Source organism: Oncorhynchus keta, chromosome 30, assembly GCF_023373465.1.
Source record: "Oncorhynchus keta strain PuntledgeMale-10-30-2019 chromosome 30, Oket_V2, whole genome shotgun sequence".
Lineage (NCBI taxonomy): Eukaryota > Metazoa > Chordata > Actinopteri > Salmoniformes > Salmonidae > Oncorhynchus > Oncorhynchus keta.
Window position 1 is genome coordinate 22779959 of NC_068450.1, and position 25401 is coordinate 22805359.

Below are 25401 nucleotides of genomic sequence, written 5' to 3' on the forward strand. Positions count from 1 at the left end.
ACTTTCATTTCACCCCTATCTCTTAATGGTACCGTCCATGAAGAGGAATGTCCCACGTGTTGGAGAATTGTAACTTCGTAGCGCATGTGGATTTTACACAGTTGAAGTAAGAAACGCACGCATACATTCATAGAAACAATTTTTTCTTGGAATTTCTAAAGTATGCTTTTTGGGAAAGAAGTACCATGGAGGCGGCTGGAGGGAATGACATTTGGAATGTACACTGCAGAAGAAATAAGGTAAGAATACAAGTTGTTATGAGTGCATATGCTCTGAAGCCATAATAACATGCCCCTGCATGACTTTTGCGTTTGGATTGGAGTGTGTTGGACTAGCTAACTATAGTTAATAACTGGTTAGTGTTCACTGTTCTTGGACTGTCCGTTTGTGGTACTGCTACTATTGATATTATGCTACTCTTTAACTGATAACATATTGCATTCAGTCATTGTAGCGTTATCATGTCATGTTCCCATTTCTCCACAGAAAGTTGAGTGTCAAGAGCATAACCAACTTCAGATTCCTGGATAATGTTGGTAATGTTGCCCCCAATGGCCTCTATGACCTGTCATTGGGCCCAGCTGATTCCAAAGAGGTGTGCTCCACCTGTATGCAAGACTTCAACAACTGCCCTGGGCACCTTGGGCACATCGAGCTACCCTTACCCGTATACAACCCACTCTTGTTTGATGTAAGTGAACAACATTGAACACGCTTATCCCAGTAGTTATTACAAGTACATGGCCTGTTTCCAGATAAACTGCTACACGATCCAAAACACAGTCGATAGGCTACAAGTTACAGTGTGGTAGTCTTCTTTTAAAGTAATACCCTCTCTCACTTCTACTCTGGCACCAGAAACTGTACCTGCTGATCCGAGGGTCATGTCTGAACTGCCACATGCTGTCCTGCCCCAGAGCAGCGATCCATCTCCTGCTGAACCAGCTGAAGCTGTTGGATGTGGGAGCTCTACAGGAGGTCTATGAGCTGGAGCATGTGCTGAACCAGGTGAGCATCACACAGACAGGAGTGGTAATATTCAAAAATAATGATGTCTCTGAAATCACACTCCTGTTTCTGGTAATGTATGCATGTCTTTTGATTTGATAGTGTTTGATTCATAAAATTCATCCAAGTTCTGAGTTTGAATCACTCACACAACTGGTTTTGACCCTATCTCTGTTGCAGTTCCTGGAAGGCAATGCCCAAGCTTCTGGGGTTGAGATCCAGGTGGTGTTAGAGGACTACTGTGCTCATGTCAACAAACGGAAGACAGGCGACGATCACAGCTCACCAGTAAGAGCTGATTGTGAATGTGTCATAGAAACTGAACATCACAATTCAGGCCAATGTGATGAAATGTAATGTTTTGTGTTCTCAGATCAAGCATATCTGTGAGAAGAAGAACAAGCTTATAACACTCTTCTGGAGGGTCCAAATGAACTCCAGGAAATGCCCTCACTGCAGGTAAGTATATACCATTCTGGCCAATTACCATTTATTTCATAGCAATTCTGTCCCCTGTGTGAAGCTTCACGCTGATTTTTACTATTCCAAAATAGGAGTGGCCGATCACAAGTGCGCAGGGAGCACAACAGCAAACTGATTGTCACCTTGCCTGCGGCTATGTATAAAGATGGTGCCATCAAGGGACCCGATGAAGGTAATGCAAACCATTCAGTCTTCTGCTTCAAGATTGGTAATATGGTAAAGGACTAAAAGATGTTGACATTTCTGCAACTCTGTTGTCCTGAATTGGAAAGTTTGAATGAGTGCCCTTGGTCTCGTCTCCTTTTTCAGAAGATGGGATGGCTGGAAAACGTGGATACTTGACCCCTAGCACGGCACGGGATCACATCGCCAAACTTTGGGATAAAGAAGGTTTCTTCCTGAAGTGCTTGTTCTCTGGACTGGAGGAGTTGGAGAGCTCACCCAGTGGCGTTTACCCTGACCTTTTCTTCCTGGAGCTTATGGTGGTCCCTCCATGCAGGTGAGGAATCTCTCAGAGAACAGCCTTACAATTTGTGGGTTTGTTTTGAATGTAGTTGTTTGCTTCTGTTAGTTATGGTGTCTGGAATTGCATCACAAAAACCTCCTAGTTGTGAAGCTTTCCAGTAACTTATGAGAGTAACCCTCTTGTTTTCCCCAGGTATCGGCCCATTAACCGTCTGGGAGACCAGATGTTCACTAACGGCCAGACGGTTAACATGCAGGCAGTGATGAAGGACAGTGGCGTTATCCAGAAGCTCCTAGCACTTCTAGCTGGAGAGAAGCTGAAGGAAAAGGAGTTGCAGCTGGAGGAGGTATGTGAACTGATGGAGTGGGGTCGCATTTGCTCTTTAAACATTATTTTGAGGGAATGAAAAGTTCAAAGGTGACACTTGTTTTTCCATGTATGTCTATAAATTAACCTTTTATTAGTTTGTCATCTCGTACTGTATTTTGATTTGATTCTCTTTTACCTCACTAAGTCTTAAGAAATGTAAGAAACGTACAGAACATTTGGGAAAAACAACAAAAGCAAAGTCAAATCAAATTTTAATTTGTCACATACACATGGTTAGCAGATGTTAATGCGAGTGTAGCGAAATGCTTGTGCTTCTAGTTCCGACAATGCAGTAATAACCAACAAGTAATCTAACCTAACAATTTCACAACAGCTACCTTATACACACAAGTGTAAAGGGATGAAGAATATGTACATAAAGACATGAATAAGTGATGGTACAGAACGGCATAGGCAAGATGCAGTAGATGGTATCGAGTACAGTATATACATATGAGATGAGTAATGTAGGTTATGTAAACATTATATTAAGTGGCATTGTTTAAAGTGGCTAGTGATACATGTATTACATAAAGATGGCAAGATGCAGTAGATGGTATCGAGTACAGTATATACATATGAGATGAGTAATGTAAAAACATTATATTAAGTGGCATTGTTTAAAGTGGCTAGTGATACATGTATTACATAAAGATGGCAAGATGCAGTAGATGGTATCGAGTACAGTATATACATATGAGATGAGTAATGTAGGTTATGTAAACATTATATTAAGTGGCATTGTTTAAAGTGGCTAGTGATACATGTATTACATAAAGATGGCAAGATGCAGTAGATGGTATCGAGTACAGTATATACATATGAGATGAGTAATGTAGGTTATGTAAACATTATATTAAGTGGCATTGTTTAAAGTGGCTAGTGATACATGTATTACATAAAGATGGCAAGATGCAGTAGATGGTATGGAGTACAGTATATACATAAGAGATGAGTAATGTAAGGTATGTAAACATTATATTAAGTCAAGACACAAACACGGCTCCACATTCCTAGAAATATATATCTGGGTCTTTTGCATGAAATAAAGTTAACCAATTGTGTGTAAAGTGTTGCCATTCCTCTGTACTCTAAATTTAAAGGTACAGGAAGCCGACCCCTCTCAGACAGACCAGGCCTTCCTGGCAGGGATCCCCGGTGCCACACTCACAGATAAACTCTACAACACCTGGATTCGGCTCCAGAGTCACGTCAATATAGTATTTGACAGTGACATGGACAAACTGATGACGGAGAAGTACCCTGGCATTCGTCAGGTATGTTTTCCCATGGAAATCTCTTGCCACCTGCTCCATAAATGCAGCCTTTTAGCCGAAGGGAGTGAAAAATGTCAGTATACTTTCATCTTCCAACCCATACATTGTTTTTGTTCATGCTGTCCCTGTTTTCTCTTTCAGATCTTAGAGAAGAAGGATGGTTTGTTCAGGAAGCACATGATGGGCAAACGTGTGGACTATGCAGCACGTTCTGTTATTTGTCCTGACATGTACATTGGGACCAATGAGATTGGAGTACCCATGGTAAGTCATTGCCTTTGCCTGCATTCTGCATGTCCATTGATAGTTGGAGCATTGTGTGAGCTCGCATGATAAACTCCATCTGTTTTGCTACAGGTGTTTGCCACCAAGCTGACTTACCCCCAACCTGTGACGCCTTGGAATGTTAAGGAGCTGAGGCGGGCAGTTCTGAACGGGCCCAATGTTCACCCTGGGGCCTCCATGGTCATTAACGAGGACGGCTCCCGCACCATCCTGAGCAGTACTAACCTCACCCAGAGAGAGGCCATCGCCAAGCAGCTCCTCACACCCTGCACCGGGCAGCACATGATGCCCATGAAGATAGTAAGGCCTATCTTTCTAACACCACTTATACCAGCCGTTTCCTCTCCCTATCTAATGGTTCCTTGATTCCTTATTAACCTTGATTCCTTAATTCATTTTTTATTGTAATCTCATATACTTTCCCACTAGTTATATCATCTTTAATGAAGTGACATTTTAATCTTCCATTTCATCTTTCTATTATATTTGCCATCTATTGAGCAATGTTCATATTCTCATAGGTGAATCGTCACATCAAGAATGGCGACGTCCTGCTCCTCAACCGGCAGCCAACACTGCATCGGCCGTCCATCCAGGCTCACTGCGCCCGCATCCTGCCAGGGGAGAAAGTGTTGAGGCTTCACTACGCTAACTGTAAGGCCTACAACGCTGACTTTGATGGGGATGAGATGAATGCCCATTTCCCTCAGAGTGAACTGGGCAGGGCTGAGGCCTACACACTTGTCAGCACTGACCAGCAGTACCTTGTGCCCAAGGTGAATGCTCATTGCTCAGCCTTACTAAATGTATTATTTTTTTTTTGCAAGATAAGCTACTGTTTTCTCACCCTCAACACCTACTGTTGCTATACAGCCTCACTGCCTTGTCTATGTCCCCCAGGATGGGAAGCCTCTGGCAGGTCTGATCCAGGATCACATGGTGTCAGGCACTAGGATGACCATCCGCGGCTGCTTCTTCTCCCGTGACCAGTACACTGAGCTGGTCTACCGAGGTCTGACCGACAAGGTCGGCAGAGTCAAGCTGCTGCCGCCCGCCATACTCAAACCATTCCCTCTCTGGACTGGGAAACAGGTGCAGAAGGACCTACCCATGGGTTGAGAGGTTTAGTAGGTCATAATTCATAATTGTACAAGTAATAACACAGGTGTCCTTTGTCATTCAGGTGGTGTCTACACTACTGATGAACGTCATCCCAGGAAACCACATCCCTCTGAACCTGACAGGGAAGGCCAAGATCCCCAGTAAGGCCTGGATCAAGGAGTCTCCACGCTGTGTTCCTGGCTACAAGCCTGAAACCATGTGTGACTCCCAGGTCAGACTGTTCACTAAAAGTACTACTCAACTTACCAATGTTGCACATGTACCCACCTTGATTTGATTTATTTTATTATTAGTGTCATAGTTTGTATTAGCTGTATGTTAAACCATTTTTTTAAACTTTGTGCAATGCACACCTAGTCCTAGACTTTGCCATTAACTGTCTGATCCTGCAGGTGATCTTCCGTCAGGGAGAGTTGCTAGTGGGGGTGTTGGACAAGGCCCACTATGGCAGCTCAGCATATGGCCTGGTCCACTGCTGCTACGAGCTATATGGAGGAGAGACCAGCGGTAAACTCCTCAGCTGCCTGGCTCGCCTCTTCACTGCCTACCTCCAGCTGTACCGGGGGTTCACTATGGGTAAGGCATGGGCTTCATCCCAACTTCAACCTTATTCCCTATATAGCCCACTACTTTTGACAAACGTAGTGCCCAATATAGGGAATAGGGTGCTATTAGGGACATACTAACAGTTGTTCTAGATCTATCTGAACAGACTCATGGATCCATCACAAGGCTCTCTCAAAATTGAAGAGTTATTTATAGAATGCATTTCAGGTGTGGAGGATATCTTGGTGAAACGAGGAGCCAACAGACAGAGAAAGCAGATCATAAAAGAGTCTGTCACGTGTGGGACTAAGGTAAAGATGCCAGTATCAATCAGTTGATCCATGTTCCAGGAACAAATAAACAAATTGAATGACCTGCATTAGTGTGGCAGTAACAGTTGTTTGCTCTGGTGTAACCCAGGCCTTGCAGGCAGCCTTTAACCTGCCTGACACCGTGGACGAGAGTGAGGCTAGGGGCCGCTGGCAGGACGCCCACCTCAACCCAGACCAGAGAGACTTCAACATGGTGGACCTCAAGTTTAAGGAGGTGGCCAATCAGGTCAACAACGACATCAACAAGGTGAGCTACATGGGAGTTTGCATTGTTTGATTTGCTCATCCTTCAGTTTTGTGAAGAGGTTACCATCAGATGGTAGTCATCATCTGTTTGCGTGTGAATGTCAGGCTATCACTGTAAAGAAGAATATATTCCTTAGTGGTCCTCTGTAGCACGGTTGGTAGAGCATGGTTCTTCCAATGCCAGGATAGTGGATTCGATTCCCGAGGCCACCCATACGTAAAAAATGTATGCACACATCACTATAAGTCGCTTTGGATTAAAGTTTCTGCATATATTTCTAATGGACTTTGATAGGAAAGTTGATAGGAGTTCCTGGTAGCAGAAAACACTGTTAACTGCTGTACGGTTTCTCCTGCCAGGTGGTCATGCCCCTGGGTCTCCACTGCAGCTTCCCTGAGAACAACCTCCAGCTGATGGTGCAGTCTGGGGCTAAAGGCTCCACTGTCAATACCATGCAGGTACTCCTTTAAGGAACCAAGCAGACATCGAACCATTAAGACACCAACCGATATGCATTTTGTCTCTGTGTACCAATCGCAACTTGATGAGTACGTTTCTTTTGTTTTTTTAGATCTCCTGTCTGCTGGGTCAGATTGAGCTGGAGGGTCGACGTCCTCCCCTGATGCCTTCTGGGAAATCTCTGCCATGCTTCCAGCCGTATGAAAGTTCGCCCCGCTCTGGAGGTTTTGTGTCTGGCAGGTTCCTGACAGGAATCAAGCCCCCGGTACATGACTTCTCTCTGCCCCAAGTTGTGTGTTTTATTGTTCCACTTCATAATTGAAAGTTTCTGAATGTTCATGATTCATTGTTGCAGGAGTTTTTCTTCCATTGCATGGCTGGCCGGGAGGGTCTGGTAGATACAGCTGTTAAGACCAGTCGATCAGGGTACCTTCAGAGGTGAGCTGGCATTACAGAAGTCTGAATGTTTTTACAGAAGTGTGAATGTCTACGTCCCAAATGGCACCCTATTCCCTATATAGTACACAGCTTTCGAGTCCTGTGGGATTCACACAATATTTAAATTTCCCCCTTTCTGAATGGTTCCAGATGTGTGATCAAACACCTGGAGGGCCTGGTGGTTCAGTATGACCTGACTGTGAGGGACAGTGATGGCAGCGTGGTCCAGTTTCTCTATGGAGAGGATGGCCTGGACGTCCCCAAGACACAGTTCCTCCAGCCAAGGCAGTTTCCCTTCATACAGGACAACTATGAGGTAGGATTTGCCACTGCTCAAGTCAACTGATCCTGTTTTCTAAAGTGTTTATTGAGACTGAAAGCACGTCTTTATTTCAAGACCGTACATGGCAAACATTGCATCCATTCTTTTTTTAAAGATGACTTTTTGCAGCACCCATTTAGAATTTCCTGTTACTCACAGGTCATCAGAAAGTCCAAGTGCTTGGATGAGGTCCTGGCCAAACTGGACCCTCAGGCTGCCACCAACCATTTCAAAGCCATCAGGAAGTGGAAAGCCAAGAGGGAGCATCTTTCTCCCAGGGAGGGGGCCTTCCTGCTCTTCTCCCAGAAGAAACTGAAGAAGGCAGAGCGCCAGGCTCTAGAGAACCTGGCCAATGGCAGGGATACTGCCACTCTGAAGGTAATGTGTTGTCACACTGCTGCAACCCCGCAATGGTATCAGATGAAATATCCCTCTACAACTATATACCAGTTTTTTGGGATGTATTGTTTGTCGTTCTACTTTTTCAATGTATCATATCAAACTCTGGTAGTTTGCTGTTTTGTTAAACATTCTAATATGTTACCTTCCATGTTTCTTAGTTGGTGGATAGATGGAGTTCTCTAGACCAGGACAGCAGATCTAAGTACCTGAAGAAGACTTCACACTGTCCTGAGCCCTGCCTGAGCCTGTTCAGGCCTGACATTTCATTTGGGTCAGTGTCAGAGACGTTTGAAAGCATTGTGGAGTCCTATCTAAAGGACATCCAAGTCAAGCAGTTACCTGAGGGAAGCTCGAAGAACCTTGATGCACAAAGGTGAGATTTCAATCCAGATCGTCTATATTGCATATAGTATTTACCTAAATGGACATTTACGTAAATTGACATTTTAGAGGGGCGGCAGGTTAGAGAGTTGGGCCAGTAACCGAAAGGTTGCTAGATCGAATCCCTGAGCTGACAAGGTAAAAATGTGTCGTTCTGCTCCTGAACAAGGCAGTTAACCCACTGTTCTTAGGCCATCACTGTAAATAAGAATTTGTTCTTAACTGAGTTGCCGAGTTAAATAAAGGTAAAATAAAGAATAATACGTCTTCTAAAAATGACAAACTTTAGGTGTAGAAACTAAGATTGGGCTGTTGTACATCATTTTAGAAGCCATTGTAGCTACTGTATTTTTTACTGAGTGCTTAGGTTATGTCATGGTCTCCACTCTGTCTATGCAGACTAAAGCATCTGCTGCAGCTGAAGTGGCAGCGAGCCCTGTGTGACCCAGGGGAGGCAGTGGGTCTGCTGGCTGCTCAGAGCATCGGAGAACCCTCCACCCAGATGACCCTCAACACTTTCCATTTTGCCGGCAGGGGGGAGATGAACGTTACCCTCGGTATCCCAAGGTACAGTATGGTCTCCACTGGAATATAACGGTGCAATGACTCTTTGCCAGAATAAAATGTACAAACTCTGGACATTAGTGGCTGAATATTTTCTCCTTCACCCACAGGCTTAGAGAAATATTGATGATTGCCAGTTCCAGCATCAAGACTCCGATGATGAGTATTCCTGTGTTAAACAGTAAAAAAGCCATCAAGCGGGTGAAGACACTAAGGAAGAAGCTGACTCGCGTGTGTCTAGCTGAGGTTATTATATTGGCTCTATTTACTTACTGTTTATGAACCATTACATCCCAAAGTAATTCAATTGTTACTACCACAGAAATATAATACATTTTGGTTATCACTCCATTCTTGTGTTTCAATGAATTGTGAGTGAGAGTCATTATTCTGTCCATTGTTGTTCAAAGGTGTTGCACAAAGTGGATGTCCTGGAGACACTCCGGGTGAAGAACAAACAACAGAAGGACCGCGTCTTCAAGATCATCTTCCGCTTTCTTTCCCCAGAGCGCTACCAGGAAGACAAGATGCTGACTCCCCATCAGATCCTCCACTACATGGAGAACAGGTGAGCTATTATAACCAGCGCTGGGCCCACACATTCTCTTGCCAACACAACCCGTGTGTGTGTGTGTGTGTGTGTGTGTGTGTGTGTGTGTGTGTGTGTGTGTGTGTGTGTGTGTGTGTGTGTGTGTGTGTGTGTGTGTGTGTGTGTGTGTGTGTGTGTGTGTGTGTGTGTGTGTGTGTGTGTGTGTGTGTGTGTGTGTGTGTGTGTGTGTGTGTGTGTGTGTGAATCAGATCACGGTTACGAGTCCGACAAATGTACTTCCGTGTTGTCGGTCTGAACCAATGTAAGGCATTCTTTGCTACCTTGTCTTTTCCAGATTCTTCCGCCTACTACTGGAGGCCATTAAGAAGCGCAATACCAAGCTGGCCTCTATCAACGCAGTGGAAACACGCAAGGCTACAGTACGAGATAATGACCAGGATGTAGGGGACTCCTCAGCTAGACAGGTGTGTTAAACAAGCTTGGACTTTTCCCTATTCATCTGTTCCTTTCAGCCATAACTTTACATTTGGCTTTAAAGCCTGGACTTAATCATTAACAAAGTGACTTAAATGTAGAATTATGCTACTTTTGTCCCAATCTTAATTTGTTTAAGTCACTTCTTTGTTGTAGGAGAGTGGAGATGGGGAGGAGGAGAGCATGATTGTAGACGATGTGGGGAATGAGGGAGATGCTGACGCCTCGGATGCGAAAAGGAGAGAGAATCAGGAGGAAGAAGTGGATTATGAGAGTGAGGAGGGAGAGGATGCTGAGGGAGAGGACCTGGTGGAGGAAAAAGAGGAGCCGGCAGAGGAGAACTCTGAAGAGGTGCCTGATGAGGTGCCCGGTGACCTGGCCACTGAAGAGCCTGGTGGTGCTGGGGCAAGGAAGAGGTCGAAGCAGAAAAGCACACACACACAGGACAGCATGAGGGTCAACACTGTGCTAGAAACTAGTTCCAGCATCGAGGGCTATTCCTATGACAGCCAGCAGGGTCTCTGGTGTGAGGTATGTACCCCCAGTCTGTGCCCTTCTGTCTGATTTTGGAATAATACTTTCTGGGTTTAAGATACTAAAATACTTATTTCAGCCAATGGTTGCCTCATTGATGGTCCACATTGTTTCTCACGAAACCAAGTACTTGACTTGAATATAAATGTTTTGAATGTGGATTGAGTGGAGTTTTTGCATTTCTTTGTTTGTCAGGTTACGCTCATCCTGCCTGTCAGCAAGGTGCACTTTGACCTGACGTCGCTGGTGGTGGCCGTGGCCCAAAATGCAGTGGTGATGGAGACTAAGGGCATCACCAGATGTCTGCTCAGTGAGGTCACTAAGAAAGATGGCTCCAAGGAGCTGGAGCTCAAAACTGAGGGCATCAACATGCACGAGCTGTTTAACCACAGTGAAGTAAATCCACAAACTTTCACATGTATAGAGTACTTATACAGTAATAACATAATTTCTTAATGTGGGTATCTTTGTTTATACATTCTATTCTATGATGTTTTAATCTCAGATTCTTGATGTGAATCGGCTGTACTCCAATGAGGTCCACGCCATGGCAAACACGTACGGCATTGAGGTGGCCCTGAGAGTCATTGAGAAGGAAATTAAAGATGTCTTCGCTGTCTACGGTAGAAACAGGCTCACAACTTCTTTAGCTATCTACTCATTTCCCAACAACAGGTTCTGGAGAGCTGTGTGATCTCCTCTCTGTCTCTGCTATCCTTTCCTTTTCAGGTATTGAGGTGGACCCCAGGCATTTATCCTTGGTGGCAGACTACATGTGTTTTGAGGGCGTGTACAAACCTCTCAACCGCTTCGCCATTCAGTCCAACTCCTCTCCACTGCAACAGATGACCTTCGAGACGAGCTACAAGTTCCTGAAGCAGGCCACTATGTTGGGTAGGCATTATTACACAAAACATCTGTAGGCTGTACACATAATACAACAGGAGACGTAATACATCATAAAATAAATAGAGCAATACATGGTCTGCCCCTCATCAGTTGTTGGTTTAACGAGGTGTCTGATCTTTGCTCTCTCAACAGGCTCCCGTGATAAGTTGGTCTCTCCCTCAGCTTGCATAGTGGTGGGTAAGGTTGTAAAAGGAGGGACTGGGATCTTTGATCTGAAGCAGCCATTGTAATAAATGTTGTTAAATGCATCAGGTACCCATAGCCTCCATGTCTAGATATTTCAAAGGAAGGAAGTGAACGCACCAGTTCACTGCAAGTGCCATTGTTATGACAATGAGGAATGGGACCGTTTTTTTTATTTGCTGTATGTTGTCTTGTATTTGACTATTAAATGTATATTGAAGTGGTTATTGTATGGCCTCTTTATTTGAATACATTTGAATAACACGGTCTGTTTGGGTGTGGAGTCAAAATAGCTTTGGTTTCTAAGGCTAAAGGAAGACCAATGCATGCCATGTAGTATCCATACCAGAAGCAGCTGTTGATATTGGAACCTATTTGTATGAATTGTATTTAGCACTTTGGTGGGCCAAATAAAGATAAAAGATTATATATATATATATTTTTTTTTAAAGTTTAACCAGGTAGGCAAGTTGAGAACAAGTTCTAATTTGCAACTGCGACATGGCCAAGATAAAGCATAGCAGTTTGACACACAAAACAACAGAGTTACACATGGAATAAACAAAACATAGTCAATAACACAGTAGGGGAAAAAGTATATATACAGTGTGTGCAAATGAGGTAAGATAAGGGACTTAAGGCAATAAATAGGCCATGGTGGTGAAGTAATTACACTATAGCAATTAAACACTGGAATGGTAGATGTGCAGAAGATGAATGTGCAAGTAGAGATACCTGGGTGCAAAGGAGCAAAATATATAAATACAGTATGTGGATGAGGTTGTTGGATGGGCTGTTTACAGATTGGCTATGTACAGGTGAAGTGATCTGTGAGCTGCTCAGACAGCTGGTGCTTAAAGCTAGTGAGGTAGATATGAGTCTCCAGCTTCTGTGATTTTTGCAGTTCGTTCCAGTCATTGGCAGCAGAGAACTGGAAGGAAAGGCGGCAAAATTAGACTGGGTGACCAGTGAGCTGGGATAAGGCTCGGCTTTACCTAGCAGAGCCAGTGTGTTTGGCGACGAGTATGAAGCAAGGGCCAGCCAACGAGAGCATACAGGTCGCAGTGGTGGGTAGTATATGGGGCTTTGATGACAAAACGGATGGCACTGTGATAGACTGCATCCATTTTGTTGAGTAGAGTGTTGGAGGCTATTTTATAAATGACATCGCCGAAGTCAAGGATCGGTAGGATGGTCAGTTTTACGAGGGTATGTTTGGCAGCATGAGGGAACGATGCTTTGTTGTGAAATAGGAAGCCGATTCTAGATTTAATTTTGGATTGGAGATGCTTAATGTGAGTCTGGAAGGAGAGTTTACAGTCTAACCAGACACCTAGGTATTTGTAGTTGTCCACATATTCTGAGTCGGAGCCGTCCAGAGTAGTGATGCTTGACGAGGGGGCAGGTGCGGGCAGTGGTTGGTTGAAGAGCATGCATTTAGTTTTACTTGCATTTAAGTGCAGTTGGAGGCCACGGAAGGAGAGTTGTATGGCATTGAATCTCGTCTGGAGGTTAGTTAACAGTGTCCAAAGAAGGGCCTGAAGTATACAGAATGGTGTCGTCTGCGTAGAGGTGGATCAGAGAATCACCAGCAGCAAGAGCGACATCATTGATGTATACAGAGAAGAGACGGCCCGAGAATTGAACCCTGTGGCACCACCATAGAGACTGCCAGAGGACAACAGGCCCTCCGATTTGGCACACTGAACTCTATCTGAGAAGTAGTTGGTGAACCAGGCGAGGCAATCATTTGAGAAACCAAGGCTGTTGAATCTGCCAATAAGAATGTGGTGATTGACAAGAGGCTCTGAGAGCCTTGGCCAGGTCGATGAATACAGCTGCACAGTAATGTCTCTTATCGATGGCGGTGATGATATCATTTCACACCTTGAGCGTGGCTGAGGTTGTTATTAAAATGTATTAATTAATAGGTTATTATTATGGCTGTGGCTATTATATGTAATTCTATGAAAGTGTGTACATCCACAGACCATCCATTCTGGGTCACTGAGGTATAAGAAGCTATGGGTGGTCTTTTATTTTGAAGGATAGGTCACATACCGGAAGCAATTATGAATCTGCTCCCCGCTCATTGGTTATGCAGATTAGTACGACTTCCCACTAGTTACCACAGTTACAAAGTCGCTATATTGGCTGTCGTAAAATTGTATGAAGACTGCTTTTTTGGGGTAAATTTACGGTTAGGCATAATGCTAGCAGTGTGATTAGGCTTATCTTTAAAATCCGGTTTTAAGAAGATACATTGTAGAAATATACGGGGTTAGTCATAATTATGACTTTGTGGCTACTCGTGACAACCACGTCCTTTCCATGATTATTAACGTTAGTGTTGCTGGCTACATCAAATAACATATCGTCAGATAACGTTAACATTCATTATACTGTCAAGATGACTGCTTATAAACGTCCGCTGATGGGTAAGTAGTTACAGTAGCTGGCTAAATAAGCATCCAACGTTCGATTGCTGGTGATAGATAGTATGATAAAAGCTAGCTAACGTTAGCTAGCGCGTAACCGTTAGTGTCAGAATAACAAGTTGCCTTGGATTTTGGACTTTTTCGTTTCCTATGTTACGTTAAATACGTGATCTTCCCAGACATATTTTAGGGCGTTAACGTTTGTTATCTAGCTGTGGGCTTCAGTAGATAACCAACTGTCAAGCCATAGGGTAAATCCATTGGAATTCAATTGTTTTTTGACATCGTGCTAAAACATTCAGGATTAGTTAAAGGTGCTCAGTTGACTTATTTTGCATACACCGCCATATCATGAGACATGGATATACTTCATCACTGGAAAATATAGCTAAACGGTTGCGTTTGCTATCAATAAAAAGCGTACAACGGGGTTGTCTAACGATTTAGAAAATCATTTAAAAAAATACAAATTCAAACCTTTTAACGTCTAAAAAAAACTCTTATTTGTTCATATAATCGTACATTTAAGCCGGCAACTCGGAAAAAAATACAAGCTCTAACTGGAGAAAATCGTTTTGAATGGTCCGACTTGAAAATCCAACTCGGAACCGGAGGCATCTTTCAACATATTTTTTTCTTCTTCCATTAACAACAAATCAATATAGAGAGTATATGAGGGACATATACACTTATAATTATAACAGCTTTTTTTGTTAGTAGAGTATTTAATTGTCTTAAAATACAGTTCAATTTATTTTTGTGGGGTAAGAAAATTAGTTTTTTTGTTTGTAAATTTACATTTGTGAATATGAAATTTGAACAAAATAATAATGAAATGAATTAAACATAAAAATGTTTCAGCTTATTCCTATCGTAGGTAAAGAATCCAAGCAGTACATCTACATCTCTCCACAATCGTGTAAGACCTTCATAAAAGTGTTCAATTATAAATCTGATGTTTTGCCACAGTTTTCTTAAAAATATGCAACATTGTTTCTGGGTGGTCATTGCAGAAGGAGAAATTTGAGTTGATGTTTTCAGTAAAGAAGAAGAAGAAATTCATACAGTGGTTGGCAGGATAATATTTCTGAATAATTTTAAAGGAAACTTCCTTAATTTTGTTAACAAGTAGGTATGTGTGTGGCAACATCCAAACTTTTTTCCAACAGATATTATCAATAAATCCATTCCAATAAGGTATGACATAAGGTATACAACAACCTGCTGAAACAAGGATGTATCGCTCTGTTATTGAATGGACCAAAAGAGAAACAAATCTTTCCTACGGATGAGTCAACAGGGTTAATAGAAGGTAGGCTCTGAGGGTCAGGTCTTGACACGTTCCTGAATAACAGAGCAACACCTGAGGGAATGGCATCTAAAACAATTGCAAAATCTTTAGGTGTTACAGGGACCTTGTAAAGTGATAAGAATGGTTTACAACTGAGTAAAAGACCCTCTGCATTTACCAGTTGGCTCACCAATAGGATATTATTTCGGAACCAATATTCTAAAAACAAAAAAGTATTTTTATACAATATATTCTGATTATTATTAATCTTTGTGGGGACAAATTGTCTATAAATTAAGGACCATGACAAGAGAACATGCCGATGAAAAGCAGAAAGTTTCACTGGAATTTTGTCAATATTATAATTGCAAAACAACATGAAGTTAAGGCCACCAAAGGTAGAGAAGACATGAGGAATAAAATTCCAGATAGAAGTGGGTCTTCTTAGGAATTGTTTTATCCAATTGATCTTAAAAGTATTATTTAAAGTAGTAAAGTCCAGAAAATTCAGTCCACCATTCTCATAAGTGTTCATTACAACAGTTTTCCTAATGTAATGGGTACGGTTTCTCCACAGAAAGTTGAAAAGCATCTGGTCTATCTCCTTGCTTATTTTACACTGATCCTCAACACTGGAGCCCCTCAGGGGTGCGTGCTCAGTCCCCTCCTGTACTCCCTGTTCACCCACAACTGCATGGCAAAGCACAACTCCAACACCATCATTAAGTTTGCAGAGGACACAACAATGGTAGGCCCGATCACTGACAACGACAAGAGCCTATAGGGATGTCAGAGACCTGGCTGGGTGGTGCCTGAATAACAACCTATCCCTCAACGTGATCAAGACAAAGGAGATTGTGGACTACAGGAAAAGGAGGACTGAGCACGCCCCCATTCTCATCGATGGGGCTGTCGCGAAGCAGGTTGTGAGCTTCAAGTTCCTTGGCGTCCACATCACTAACAAACTAACATGGTCCAAGCACACCAAGACAGTCGTGAAGAGGGCATGATAACCTATTCCCCCTCGGGAGATTGAAAATATTTTGCATGGGTCCTCAGATCCTCAAAAGTTTCTACAGCTGCAACATCGAGAGAATCCTGACTGGTTGCATTACTGCCTCTGACCGTAAGGCGCTACAGAGGGTAGTGCGTGCCACCCAGAGCCTCTACACCAGGCGTGTGTCAGAGGAAGGCCCAAAAAATTGTCAAAGACCCCAGTCATAGACTGTTCTCTCTGCTACCACGTGGAAAGCGGTACCGGAGAGCCAAGTCTACAGAAGCCTTTTGGTCCCCAAGCCATAAGACTTGAACAGGTTATCAAATGGCTACCCGGACTATTTGCAGTGTGTCCTACCACCCAATTCGGCGCACGTGACAAATTAACTTTGATTTGATGAAAGCCTGCTCCAGAGAGCTCAGGATTTCAGACTGGGGCAAAGGTTCACCTTCCAACAGGACAACGACCCTAAGCACACAGCCAAGACAAAGTAGGAGTGGCTTAGGCACAAGTCTCTGAATGTCCTGAGTGCCTCAGCCAGAGCCCAGACTTGAACCCGATCGAACATCTCTGGAGAGACCTGAAAATAGCTGTGCAGCGACGCTCCCCATCCAACCTGACAGCTTAGAGGATCTGCAGAGAAGAATGGGAAAAAAAAACAAATACAGGTGTGCCAATCTTGTAGTGTCATACCCAAGAAGACTCCAGGTTCTAACCACTGCCAAAGGTGCTTCAACAAAATACTGAGTAAAGGGTCAGAATAGTTATGTAAATATTATATTTCTGTTTTTTTTTTATACATTTGCAAAAATTTCTACAAATCTGTTTTTGCTTTGACATTATCCGGTATTGTGTGTAGATGGATTGAGGAGGGGGAAAAACAATTTAATCCATTTTAGAATAAGGCTGTAGCATAACAACATGTAGAAAAAGTCAAGGGGTCTGAATACTTTCCGAATGCACTGTACACTCTAACAGAGCTCTTACCAAGTAAATCCTCTCTGTAATGAGCCATGAAAAGGAAGAGGTGGAAGGAGTGCGGCGGCACTCCCCCGCAGCACTACCCGGTACACAGGACTAATCTGAAATTCTTACTCGGAATGTATCCTGCCGAATGGAAAGATACCATGTTGGAGTGATCCAATATAGTGTCATTTCAATCATATAAATATAATTCATAGAATGGACTTATCCCTTAAGACCACTGCAATTTAGCTGGTGCACCATTTGAAATTGAATGGACAGTTTTACTTGTAATCTCTAGCATAAAGATGGCCGCTGGTCCACCCACTGTCGAATGTAAACTTAAGTGGTCTTCTATATTCTATTATCTATATTTCAATATTTTTCCTATGGAGTATTGACAGTATAATTTAAAACGGATGTTCCCATTCAAGTCAACATTCTCTTATGTGTGGACCTCCAACCATCTTTGTGGTACCATTTCAAAGTAGACATTTTTTTTTCAATTGTATTCCCCTTTTAGTACATTTTATCAGCCAAAACATGACACCCACCCTGTATTCAAGAGGGTGTTGTGTCTCAACCGACGGCAGGCACAACACAAAAACCTCAGCTGATTTTAAATAGGGTTTAAGCTACAGCATATGCGAATATGACACAAAAAAAATGACATTTATGCATTTTTTTTTATATAACAAAAAAACATTTTTATTCAAATATATAATAAAATAGTTGAATAACATTGTTTGTAAACTTTTAAGTGATATAAATCTGAACTGTTTATTTTTTCCAGCGATGAAGATATGGATGTCAGATGGTATGGTGGGGTATGCAAAATAGGTAAACTTTGAGCACCTTTATCTCTTGAATGTTTTTGCATTGAGGTCCAAAGAGTCACTTTCTGAGCACTTCTACAATGGGCAAATGCGTATGGAAACTTTCGTTCAAATTCGAAGGGATGCTTTCAAAAAGTGATTGAATTCTAATGGATTTACCCCATACACATACTGTACTGTTTTGGATTGGCTGTGCTGAATTACCTTTGACCTGCTACTGGGTGTAGGAACTGTCCCATGAGGAACAGGCTAATCAGCGCTAAGGACAGAGGGAGGCACATTAACTTCCTGACAACAACAAGATGAGGATTTCAAAGCGTTGTGGCTCCAACAGGTACATATTGTTAGCTTGTTTACCCTATTTATTAATAATCACTAGCTAAATGAAGACTCTATTGAAACCCTGTTTTACAGAGTTCCAACTGCCTACTTGATAAGTTATTCAGTTGTTACTCAGTTATTATTAGGCTACTAATGCTTGCATGACCCTGTGTCAGGAAAGAGCTCATGGGCATTTCATCATGCAGCCACAAATTTGTTTAGAAATACTAGCTTAATTTCCTTACCTGGCTCAGAAGCACACTGTACATAACTTGTCCTGGAGGCATTACGTCATGATCATGTATGATATTATATATAAAGAAGCATTGTTCACTGTGTAACAGTGAACATATTATTCTTGCAGACGTTTGTTGTTGCCCTTGCTGGTCCTTGGGTTGATGATCTTATTGGCAGTTGTAACCCTTAATTGGTTTGAGACTGAATCACAGATGCCTTTGGCATGGCACGTGGATCCCAACCACCGAAAGGTAAGACTCTTCATCGATGTTTGTAACCGTTCAGCGTTGACTTTATAATCATTTTATTTAACTAGGCAAGTCAGTTAAGAACAAGTTCTTATTACAATGTGAACATTACAAACGGCCAAACCCGGACGACGCTGGGCAAATTGTGTGCCGCCGTATGGGACTCCCAATCACGTCCGGATGTGAGACAGGCTGGATACGAACCAAGGTCAGGGCATCTCAGTGCCTCTTGCACTGAGATGCAATGCCTTAGACCGCTGCGCAACTTCAGGAGCCCCAAAATAAAGGGGTAATCTGCTGTTCAAACAACACAGGGATGGGGCTGGAGAAATGTAACCATATGGGTGCAAGGACTAACCATTCATGTTGTTAAAATTATATGTTTTGAGGCTATACCGTATTTGTTTATAAACAATGGAGTAAAACAAGCTTATATTTTGAGTTCTGATGGGGTGTATAGTACAGTTGAGCTAAGCTCATGAGGCATTTACAAGTTATTCTTCAAGAATCAATGTGTCGTTATCATGAATTGAAAAGACCAAAAATGGATTTATCAATTGTAGATAGCTTCTTTTAATGTGTTTATTTATAGTGGTGCATTTGATACAATTATATGATCTTTCCAGCTTGTGCACTCTTTTGTACGGGGTGTTCTTTTGAACCAGTGCAGACCAGCCTTTGCCAGAAAGGGAGTAGAAGCAAGGCTCCAGAGCTCTAGTCATGTGACTGATCCTTTCCTGTGGCGGGACACACTGCTGACTCGAGAGATGTTCAAGTACCCCCCACCATTCGGTTTCCGTGACATGCATGGCAAACTGAAGGATGTCCTCAACCTCCTCCCTGCTCAACCAGAGCAGCTGAAGAAAGGGTGCAGACGCTGTGTGGTCTTGGGAAATGGAGGAATCCTCCGTGGCCTTGAGCTGGGCGCCCTGCTTGACCAGTTTGATGTTGTCATTAGGTGAGACTATACCTGCTTTGTGTACCTGGATTTTCAAATGGCTTATCTCTAGACCAGGCAGTGAATTCACCTTTGACCGGCAATTTATTGTCGCACATTAAGATTACGGTCACTTTATTGGTCAAATGCATACAAGGTCCAACTGAAATAACTTCCGCTTTTAACCCAACCCCTCCGTAAGACACACATACATGTACATATACAGGCTTTGGAGAGGTTTGGAGAGCTGCCACACTAGGCACCGGGGAGCAGTTGTTGTGGGGGGGTTAAGTGCTTTGCTCAAGGCACAATGGTAGGCAATGGCATCTAGAATTTGATACCAGTAACCCTCAGGTTGCCAGCTCACTTCCCGGTAGATTTTCCACTTTTGACCCAGAACTCGAACTAGCAACCCTCTGGTTGCTGGCTCGCCTCTCTAACCATCAGGTTACCTGCCGTCCCCTGCTGCTTATCAACAGGATGAGATTTTCTGTGGAACAGAAGTCATCACTATAATGATAACATTTCTAAGTAAGAAGGGTAGAACTGTTATAGTATATCATTGTTGATTCATCCAAAGAGTGACTGGTTACATGAGTGGACCTGTGTCACGTTGACATTCTGTTCACTGCACCACAGGCTCAATAGTGGTCCTTTGAGGAACTACAGTAAAGACGTGGGGAACCGGACCTCTATCCGGATGAGCTACCCAGAGGGAAGCCCCAAGGTCTGGGAAGATGTGGACCCTGAGCTGCAGTTTGTGGCGGTGGTCTACAAGGCTGTAGACTTCAAGTGGATCAGAGCAATGATCAACAGACAAAAAGTTGTGAGTTGTAAAGCCCACCACCAGAAACATGAACAAAATATTAATTTAAAGAGAATGAAATTAGGTAATGTGTAGGCATAGTTGTTGAAATTTTAATAAGAAGCACAGACATGGCTGAGTGATTTGAAATGCAAGTTCAGACACTGCCTACTACTTTACCTAACATTAGATTTGTTTTTGTTTCAGTCCCTTTGGGACTGGCTGTTTTTCTGGCAGAAGGTGCCAGAGAAGATTCCAGTAGACTTATCAAAGTTCCGTTTATTGAATCTGGAGATCATCAGGCAGATGGCGATGGACCTGTTAGCCTACTCCTCCCCACAGAAACGCCTCTGGGGCTGGGACCAGGTCAGACAACCTTTCACCAGTTAAACAGTGCATGTTACACCATTACACTGAAGACTTACAAAACCGATTCATACCCTAACTAAACTGAAATTAAAGGAACAATAATAAAAAAAGCTTTGATGTATAGACATAATGGGCCGTTTTGGAAGAGTTCTCTACTAGTCGGACATTCTATGCACATAATCATCCCAGTTGGTAGAATGTTTATCTTTGCCATCCCCTGGCAAGATAAAGGAGACTCAATATTGACTGTTCAAATTGTGGGTGTAAAAAAATGTGTCAATGCCTTTTCTGTAAAATGATTGTTCTGCTAGCAACCAGCAGCAATCTTTACCTGTAGCACAGGAGAGGGCCGTGCCTGTTTTCTAATACACTGTTCAAAAAAATAAAGGGACCACATAAACAACACAATGTAACTCTAAGTCAATCACACTTCTGTGAAATCAAACTGTCCACTTAGGAAGCAACACTGATTGACAATAAATGTCACATGCTGCTGTGCAAATGGAATAGACAACAGGTGGAAGGTATAGGCAATTAGCAAGACACTCCCAATAAAGGAGTGGTTCTGCAGGTGGGGACCACAGACTACTTCTCAGTTCCTATGCTTCCTGGCTGATGTTTTAGTCACTTATGAATGCATCAGGAGACGTGGAGGAGGCCGTAGGAGTGCAACAACCCAGCAGCAGGACCGTTACCTCCGCCTTTGTGCAAGGAGGAGCACTGCCAGAGCCCTGCAAAATTACCTCCAGCAGGCCACAAATGTGCATGTGTCTGCTCAAACGGTCAGAAACAGACTCCGTGAGGGTGATATGAGGACCCGACGTCCACAGGTGGGGGTTGTGCTTACAGCGCAACACTGTGCAGGACCTTTTGGCATTTGCCAGAGAACACCAAGATTGGCAAATTCGCCACTGGAGCCCTGTGCTCTTCACAGATGAAAGCAGGTTCTCACAGAGCACATGTGACAGACATGACAGTCTGGAGACACCGTGGAGAACGTTCTGCTCCCTGCAACATCCTCCAGCATGACCGGTTTGGTGGTGGGTCAGTCATGATGTGGGGTGGCAGTTCTTTGGGGGGCCGCACAGCCCTCCATGTGCTCGCCAGAGGTAGCCTGACTGCCATTAGGTACCGAGATGAGATCCTCAGACCCCTTGTGAGACCATATGCTGGTGCGGTTGGCCCTGGGTTCCTCCTAATGCAAGACAATGCTAGACCTCATGTGGCTGGAGTGTGTCAGCAGTTCCTGCAAGAGGAAGGAATTTATGCTATGGACTGTCCTGCCCGTTCCCCAGACCTGAATCCAATTGAGCACATCTGGGACATCATGTCTCGCTCCATCCACCAACGCCACGTTGCACCACAGACTGTCCAGGAATTGGCAGATGCTTTAGTCCAGGTCTGGGAGGAGATCCCTCAGGAGACCATCCGCCACCTCATCAGGAGCATGCCCAGGCGTTGTAGGGAGGTCATACAGGCACGTGGAGGCCACACACACTACTGAGCCTCATTTTGACTTTTTAAAGGACATTACATGAAAGTTGGATCAGCCTGTAGTGTGGTTTTCCACTTTTAATTTTGAATGTGACTCCAAATCCAGACCTCCATGGGTTGATAAATTTGATTTCCATTGATAATTTTTGTGATTTTGTTGTCAGCACATTCAACTATGTAAAGAAAAAAGTATTTTATAAGAATATTTCATTCATTCAGATCTAGGATGTGTTATTTTAGTGTTCCCTTTATTTTTTTGAGCAGTGTACATTTTGTATTCACTGTCCTCTAACTTGACATTGTTTGCTCTCCTCTTTGTGCAGAACGTGCCCACCATGGGCATCTCAGCCCTCAACCTGGCCACCTACCTATGTGATGAGGTCAGCCTAGCAGGCTTTGGTTACAACCTCAGCCAGAAGGAGACGCCCCTGCATTACTATGACAATATACCCATGACCGCTATGCTGGGGCAGAACATGCACAACGTGGACCGTGAAAGGGCTCTCCTCCAGAGCCTGGTGAAGGAAGGGACTGTATCAGACCTCACAGGGGGCCTGCACTGCACTTTCTGCCCCAGCTGAAAGAGACTGATCTGGGCCCGCAGCGCAGCTAGCGACACACCAACGATCTACCTTCCACTGACTTATCATTCCAATACCTTTCACCCTGGAATTCAAAAAGTTGATTTGAGTCTATGGATCTGGGTACTTGACTGCAAACTCTTCTATGTTCTAGTGCATGCCAGCATATTGAATCTGCATGGACTAGATGTGCTGACATGATGGGGAACAGTGAAGCTGTACACTTCTCCCCTGTGCAGTTGAAAACGACAAGCCTAAATCCTTCTATAAGGGAAGTATTATCACTGCTAAACTTAAATGTTTTTTGTATTTATTAAGAGATAATTACTTAATTAAATCTTAGCATAAAGTTGATGCTAAAAAGTGTACAAACACTTAAATATTGTGAATAATGAACAGATGGACTAACAACAGATAATTAACATTACCCTTTTTATGCTTTCGATTTTAAGTTGAATGTTTAGTTTGTCCACAAGGTGTCTGAATTTTGTTGTGTTTTTACATTTTTCTAATGTAATTATTAGATTGTTTTTATTATAATAATGTATGTTCTCAATACTTGACTTGGACTAAGATGAGAGCCGGTAATAATTATATTTACAGTGGGGCATAAAAGTATTTAGTCAGTCACCAATTGTGCAAGTTCTCCCACTTAAAAAGATGCAATTTTCATCATAGGTACACTTCAACTATGACAGACAAAATGAGAAAAAAAATCCAGAAAATCACATTGTAGGATTTTTAATGAATTTATTTGCAAATTATGGTGGAAAATAAGTATTTGACCTCTCACTCTTTGGCACAAAGAGAAGATTCAAATGGGAGGCAGGCCTACACACAAACTATAATGTATGGGCCATTTGCTAAATATTTTTTATAATTTAATTATCAGTCACCATTTTTCTTTTATTCCAGGCTTTATTAAAGAATTCCGGAAATACACAAAGGACAGTTTCTCCTCATGGCTCAGCCACATAATGCCAGGGTATATCTGGTGGGCTTTCTCCTCATGGCTGAGCCACATAATTCCAGGGTATATCTGGTGGGCTTTCTCCTCATGGCTGAGCCACATAATGCCAGGGTATATCTGGTGGGCTTTCTCCTCATGGCTGAGCCACATAATGCCAGGGTATATCTGGTGGGCTTTCTCCTCATGGCTGAGCCACATAATGCCAGGGTATATTTGGTGGGCTTTCTCCTCATGGCTGAGCCACATAATGCCAGGGTATATCTGGTGGGCTTTCTCCTCATGGCTGAGCCACATAATGCCAGGGTATATTTGGTGGGCTTTCTCCTCATGGCTGAGCCACATAATGCCAGGGCATATCTGGTGGGCTTTCTCCTCATGGCTGAGCCACATAATGCCAGGGTATATTTGGTGGGCTTTCTCCTCATGGCTGAGCCACATAATGCCAGGGTATATTTGGTGGGCTTTCTCCTCATGGCTGAGCCACATTAATGCCAGGGTATATCTGGTGGGCTTTCTGGAATAAGTACACGTGCATAATGTGGTAGAAAGGGCCATAGAGGATCATATTAATAGAATTCTCTATTTCATTGAGGTCACAATAGTTAAATGGTGTTTCCTCTTCCATTTCACCACAATACCGACCTGTTTCAATACACAGAGACAATATCCCTGATCTTACCTATTTCAATACGCGGAGGCAATATCCCTAATCTTACATAGCGATCTCTTGCTTTTCGGGAGGTTGTACATTACATTTCTTACACAGAAATTCCCCCTTAATGAAAGGGTTTATGATTTAATCTCCTCCAATTATTTATTTTCATATTGCATAATCAGTTGTGTTTTAATAGTGTCTATGTCTCACTTCATTTGGTTTTTGTACAACTGTTCACAGTCAGACTGTTGGAAAATGTCAGACATTTCAGTTGTCCAGGCTCCCCCGATGGAGAGCTCCCATTGAAAAACGCTGCTGGCTATTCTGGCAATTGGCATATCCAAAAGTCTATTCCAAAGTCTCACCATAAACGCCTTCCATCTCACCTCACAGGAATCCCAGCCCATGTCCCAGTTATTTCCAGTATAGGTGCAAACTTGTGGAGACCTAAAAAAATAACGTACTGCTCTGTTATGGACGTGTTCATTTTTGAGATACCTCTTAGCACCCCACACTCCTGCTGAATAGTCCAGGACAGGACACACGCATGTCTGATACAGTTTGGAGTACGTAGCATAACCAATATCTTTGATTGCTTTTGTTTTTCCGAGAACTCCCCCAGGAGCTCTACTTGCTGAGTCGGCCCGGGCAGATGTGCCGTATAGAAAGGTCATATGTTCATCAAAATAAAGACCAAATATTTAGAATTGCTAGTAACCTTGCATTTCTTCACCAAAACACACCTGAGAAACACTTCTCTTGGTACCCGGTTTTCTAAAATGCAATATCTGTATGTTTTTCTGATTGATCATGCGTCTCCATCTTTTGCGATAATTGACTGTACATAATACCATTTTCTGTAGGTCTTGTTCAGTTTCTGCCATTAAAATAATATCATCAGCATATAA

General features: G+C 43.0%; 2 protein-coding genes across 4 annotated transcripts; both read left to right on the forward strand.

The window, feature by feature from the left end:
* Position 1: 1 nt before the first annotated feature.
* polr1a (RNA polymerase I subunit A) lies at positions 2 to 11574 on the forward strand. Its single transcript, XM_035744023.2, has 32 exons — positions 2 to 239; positions 487 to 691; positions 859 to 1008; positions 1189 to 1296; positions 1382 to 1467; positions 1563 to 1663; positions 1801 to 1990; positions 2150 to 2303; positions 3430 to 3603; positions 3745 to 3867; positions 3961 to 4188; positions 4410 to 4664; positions 4789 to 4980; positions 5072 to 5221; positions 5403 to 5586; positions 5785 to 5867; positions 5977 to 6135; positions 6495 to 6593; positions 6707 to 6859; positions 6950 to 7032; positions 7183 to 7348; positions 7514 to 7732; positions 7915 to 8129; positions 8537 to 8704; positions 8812 to 8947; positions 9112 to 9269; positions 9586 to 9715; positions 9882 to 10256; positions 10455 to 10655; positions 10765 to 10882; positions 10989 to 11153; positions 11301 to 11574. The coding sequence occupies exons 1-32, from the start codon at positions 163 to 165 to the stop codon at positions 11396 to 11398; spliced, it is 5103 nt and encodes a 1700-aa protein (XP_035599916.1). The 5' UTR covers positions 2 to 162; the 3' UTR covers positions 11399 to 11574.
* Positions 11575 to 13476: 1902 nt separating this feature from the next.
* st3gal5 (ST3 beta-galactoside alpha-2,3-sialyltransferase 5) lies at positions 13477 to 25401 on the forward strand. 3 transcript variants are annotated; one of them, XM_035744029.2, is made up of 7 exons: positions 13477 to 13789; positions 18104 to 18210; positions 18562 to 18685; positions 19309 to 19640; positions 20259 to 20445; positions 20632 to 20790; positions 22611 to 25401. In XM_035744029.2, the coding sequence occupies exons 2-7, from the start codon at positions 18179 to 18181 to the stop codon at positions 22866 to 22868; spliced, it is 1092 nt and encodes a 363-aa protein (XP_035599922.2). In that variant the 5' UTR covers positions 13477 to 13789; positions 18104 to 18178; the 3' UTR covers positions 22869 to 25401. The 3 variants fall into 3 exon arrangements, with proteins under 3 accessions (XP_035599922.2, XP_052344010.1, XP_052344009.1); XM_052488050.1 differs by having other exon boundaries at positions 13522 to 13540; XM_052488049.1 differs by lacking the exon at positions 13477 to 13789 and adding an exon at positions 17861 to 17880.

Bases quoted from the DNA above. Each gene is read 5' to 3' on its own strand.
- st3gal5 (XM_035744029.2), top strand. From the start codon at position 18,179: ATGAGGATTTCAAAGCGTTGTGGCTCCAACAG. The intron at 19,641-20,258 runs GTGAGACTATAC...ACTGCACCACAG, and splicing joins CAGTTTGATGTTGTCATTAG to GCTCAATAGTGGTCCTTTGA. The intron at 20,446-20,631 runs GTGAGTTGTAAA...TTTTTGTTTCAG, and splicing joins TGATCAACAGACAAAAAGTT to TCCCTTTGGGACTGGCTGTT.
- polr1a (XM_035744023.2), top strand. From the start codon at position 163: ATGCTTTTTGGGAAAGAAGTACCATGGAGGCGGCTGGAGGGAATGACA. The intron at 1,468-1,562 runs GTAAGTATATAC...ATTCCAAAATAG, and splicing joins AGGAAATGCCCTCACTGCAG to GAGTGGCCGATCACAAGTGC. The intron at 11,154-11,300 runs GTAGGCATTATT...CTCTCTCAACAG, and splicing joins GAAGCAGGCCACTATGTTGG to GCTCCCGTGATAAGTTGGTC.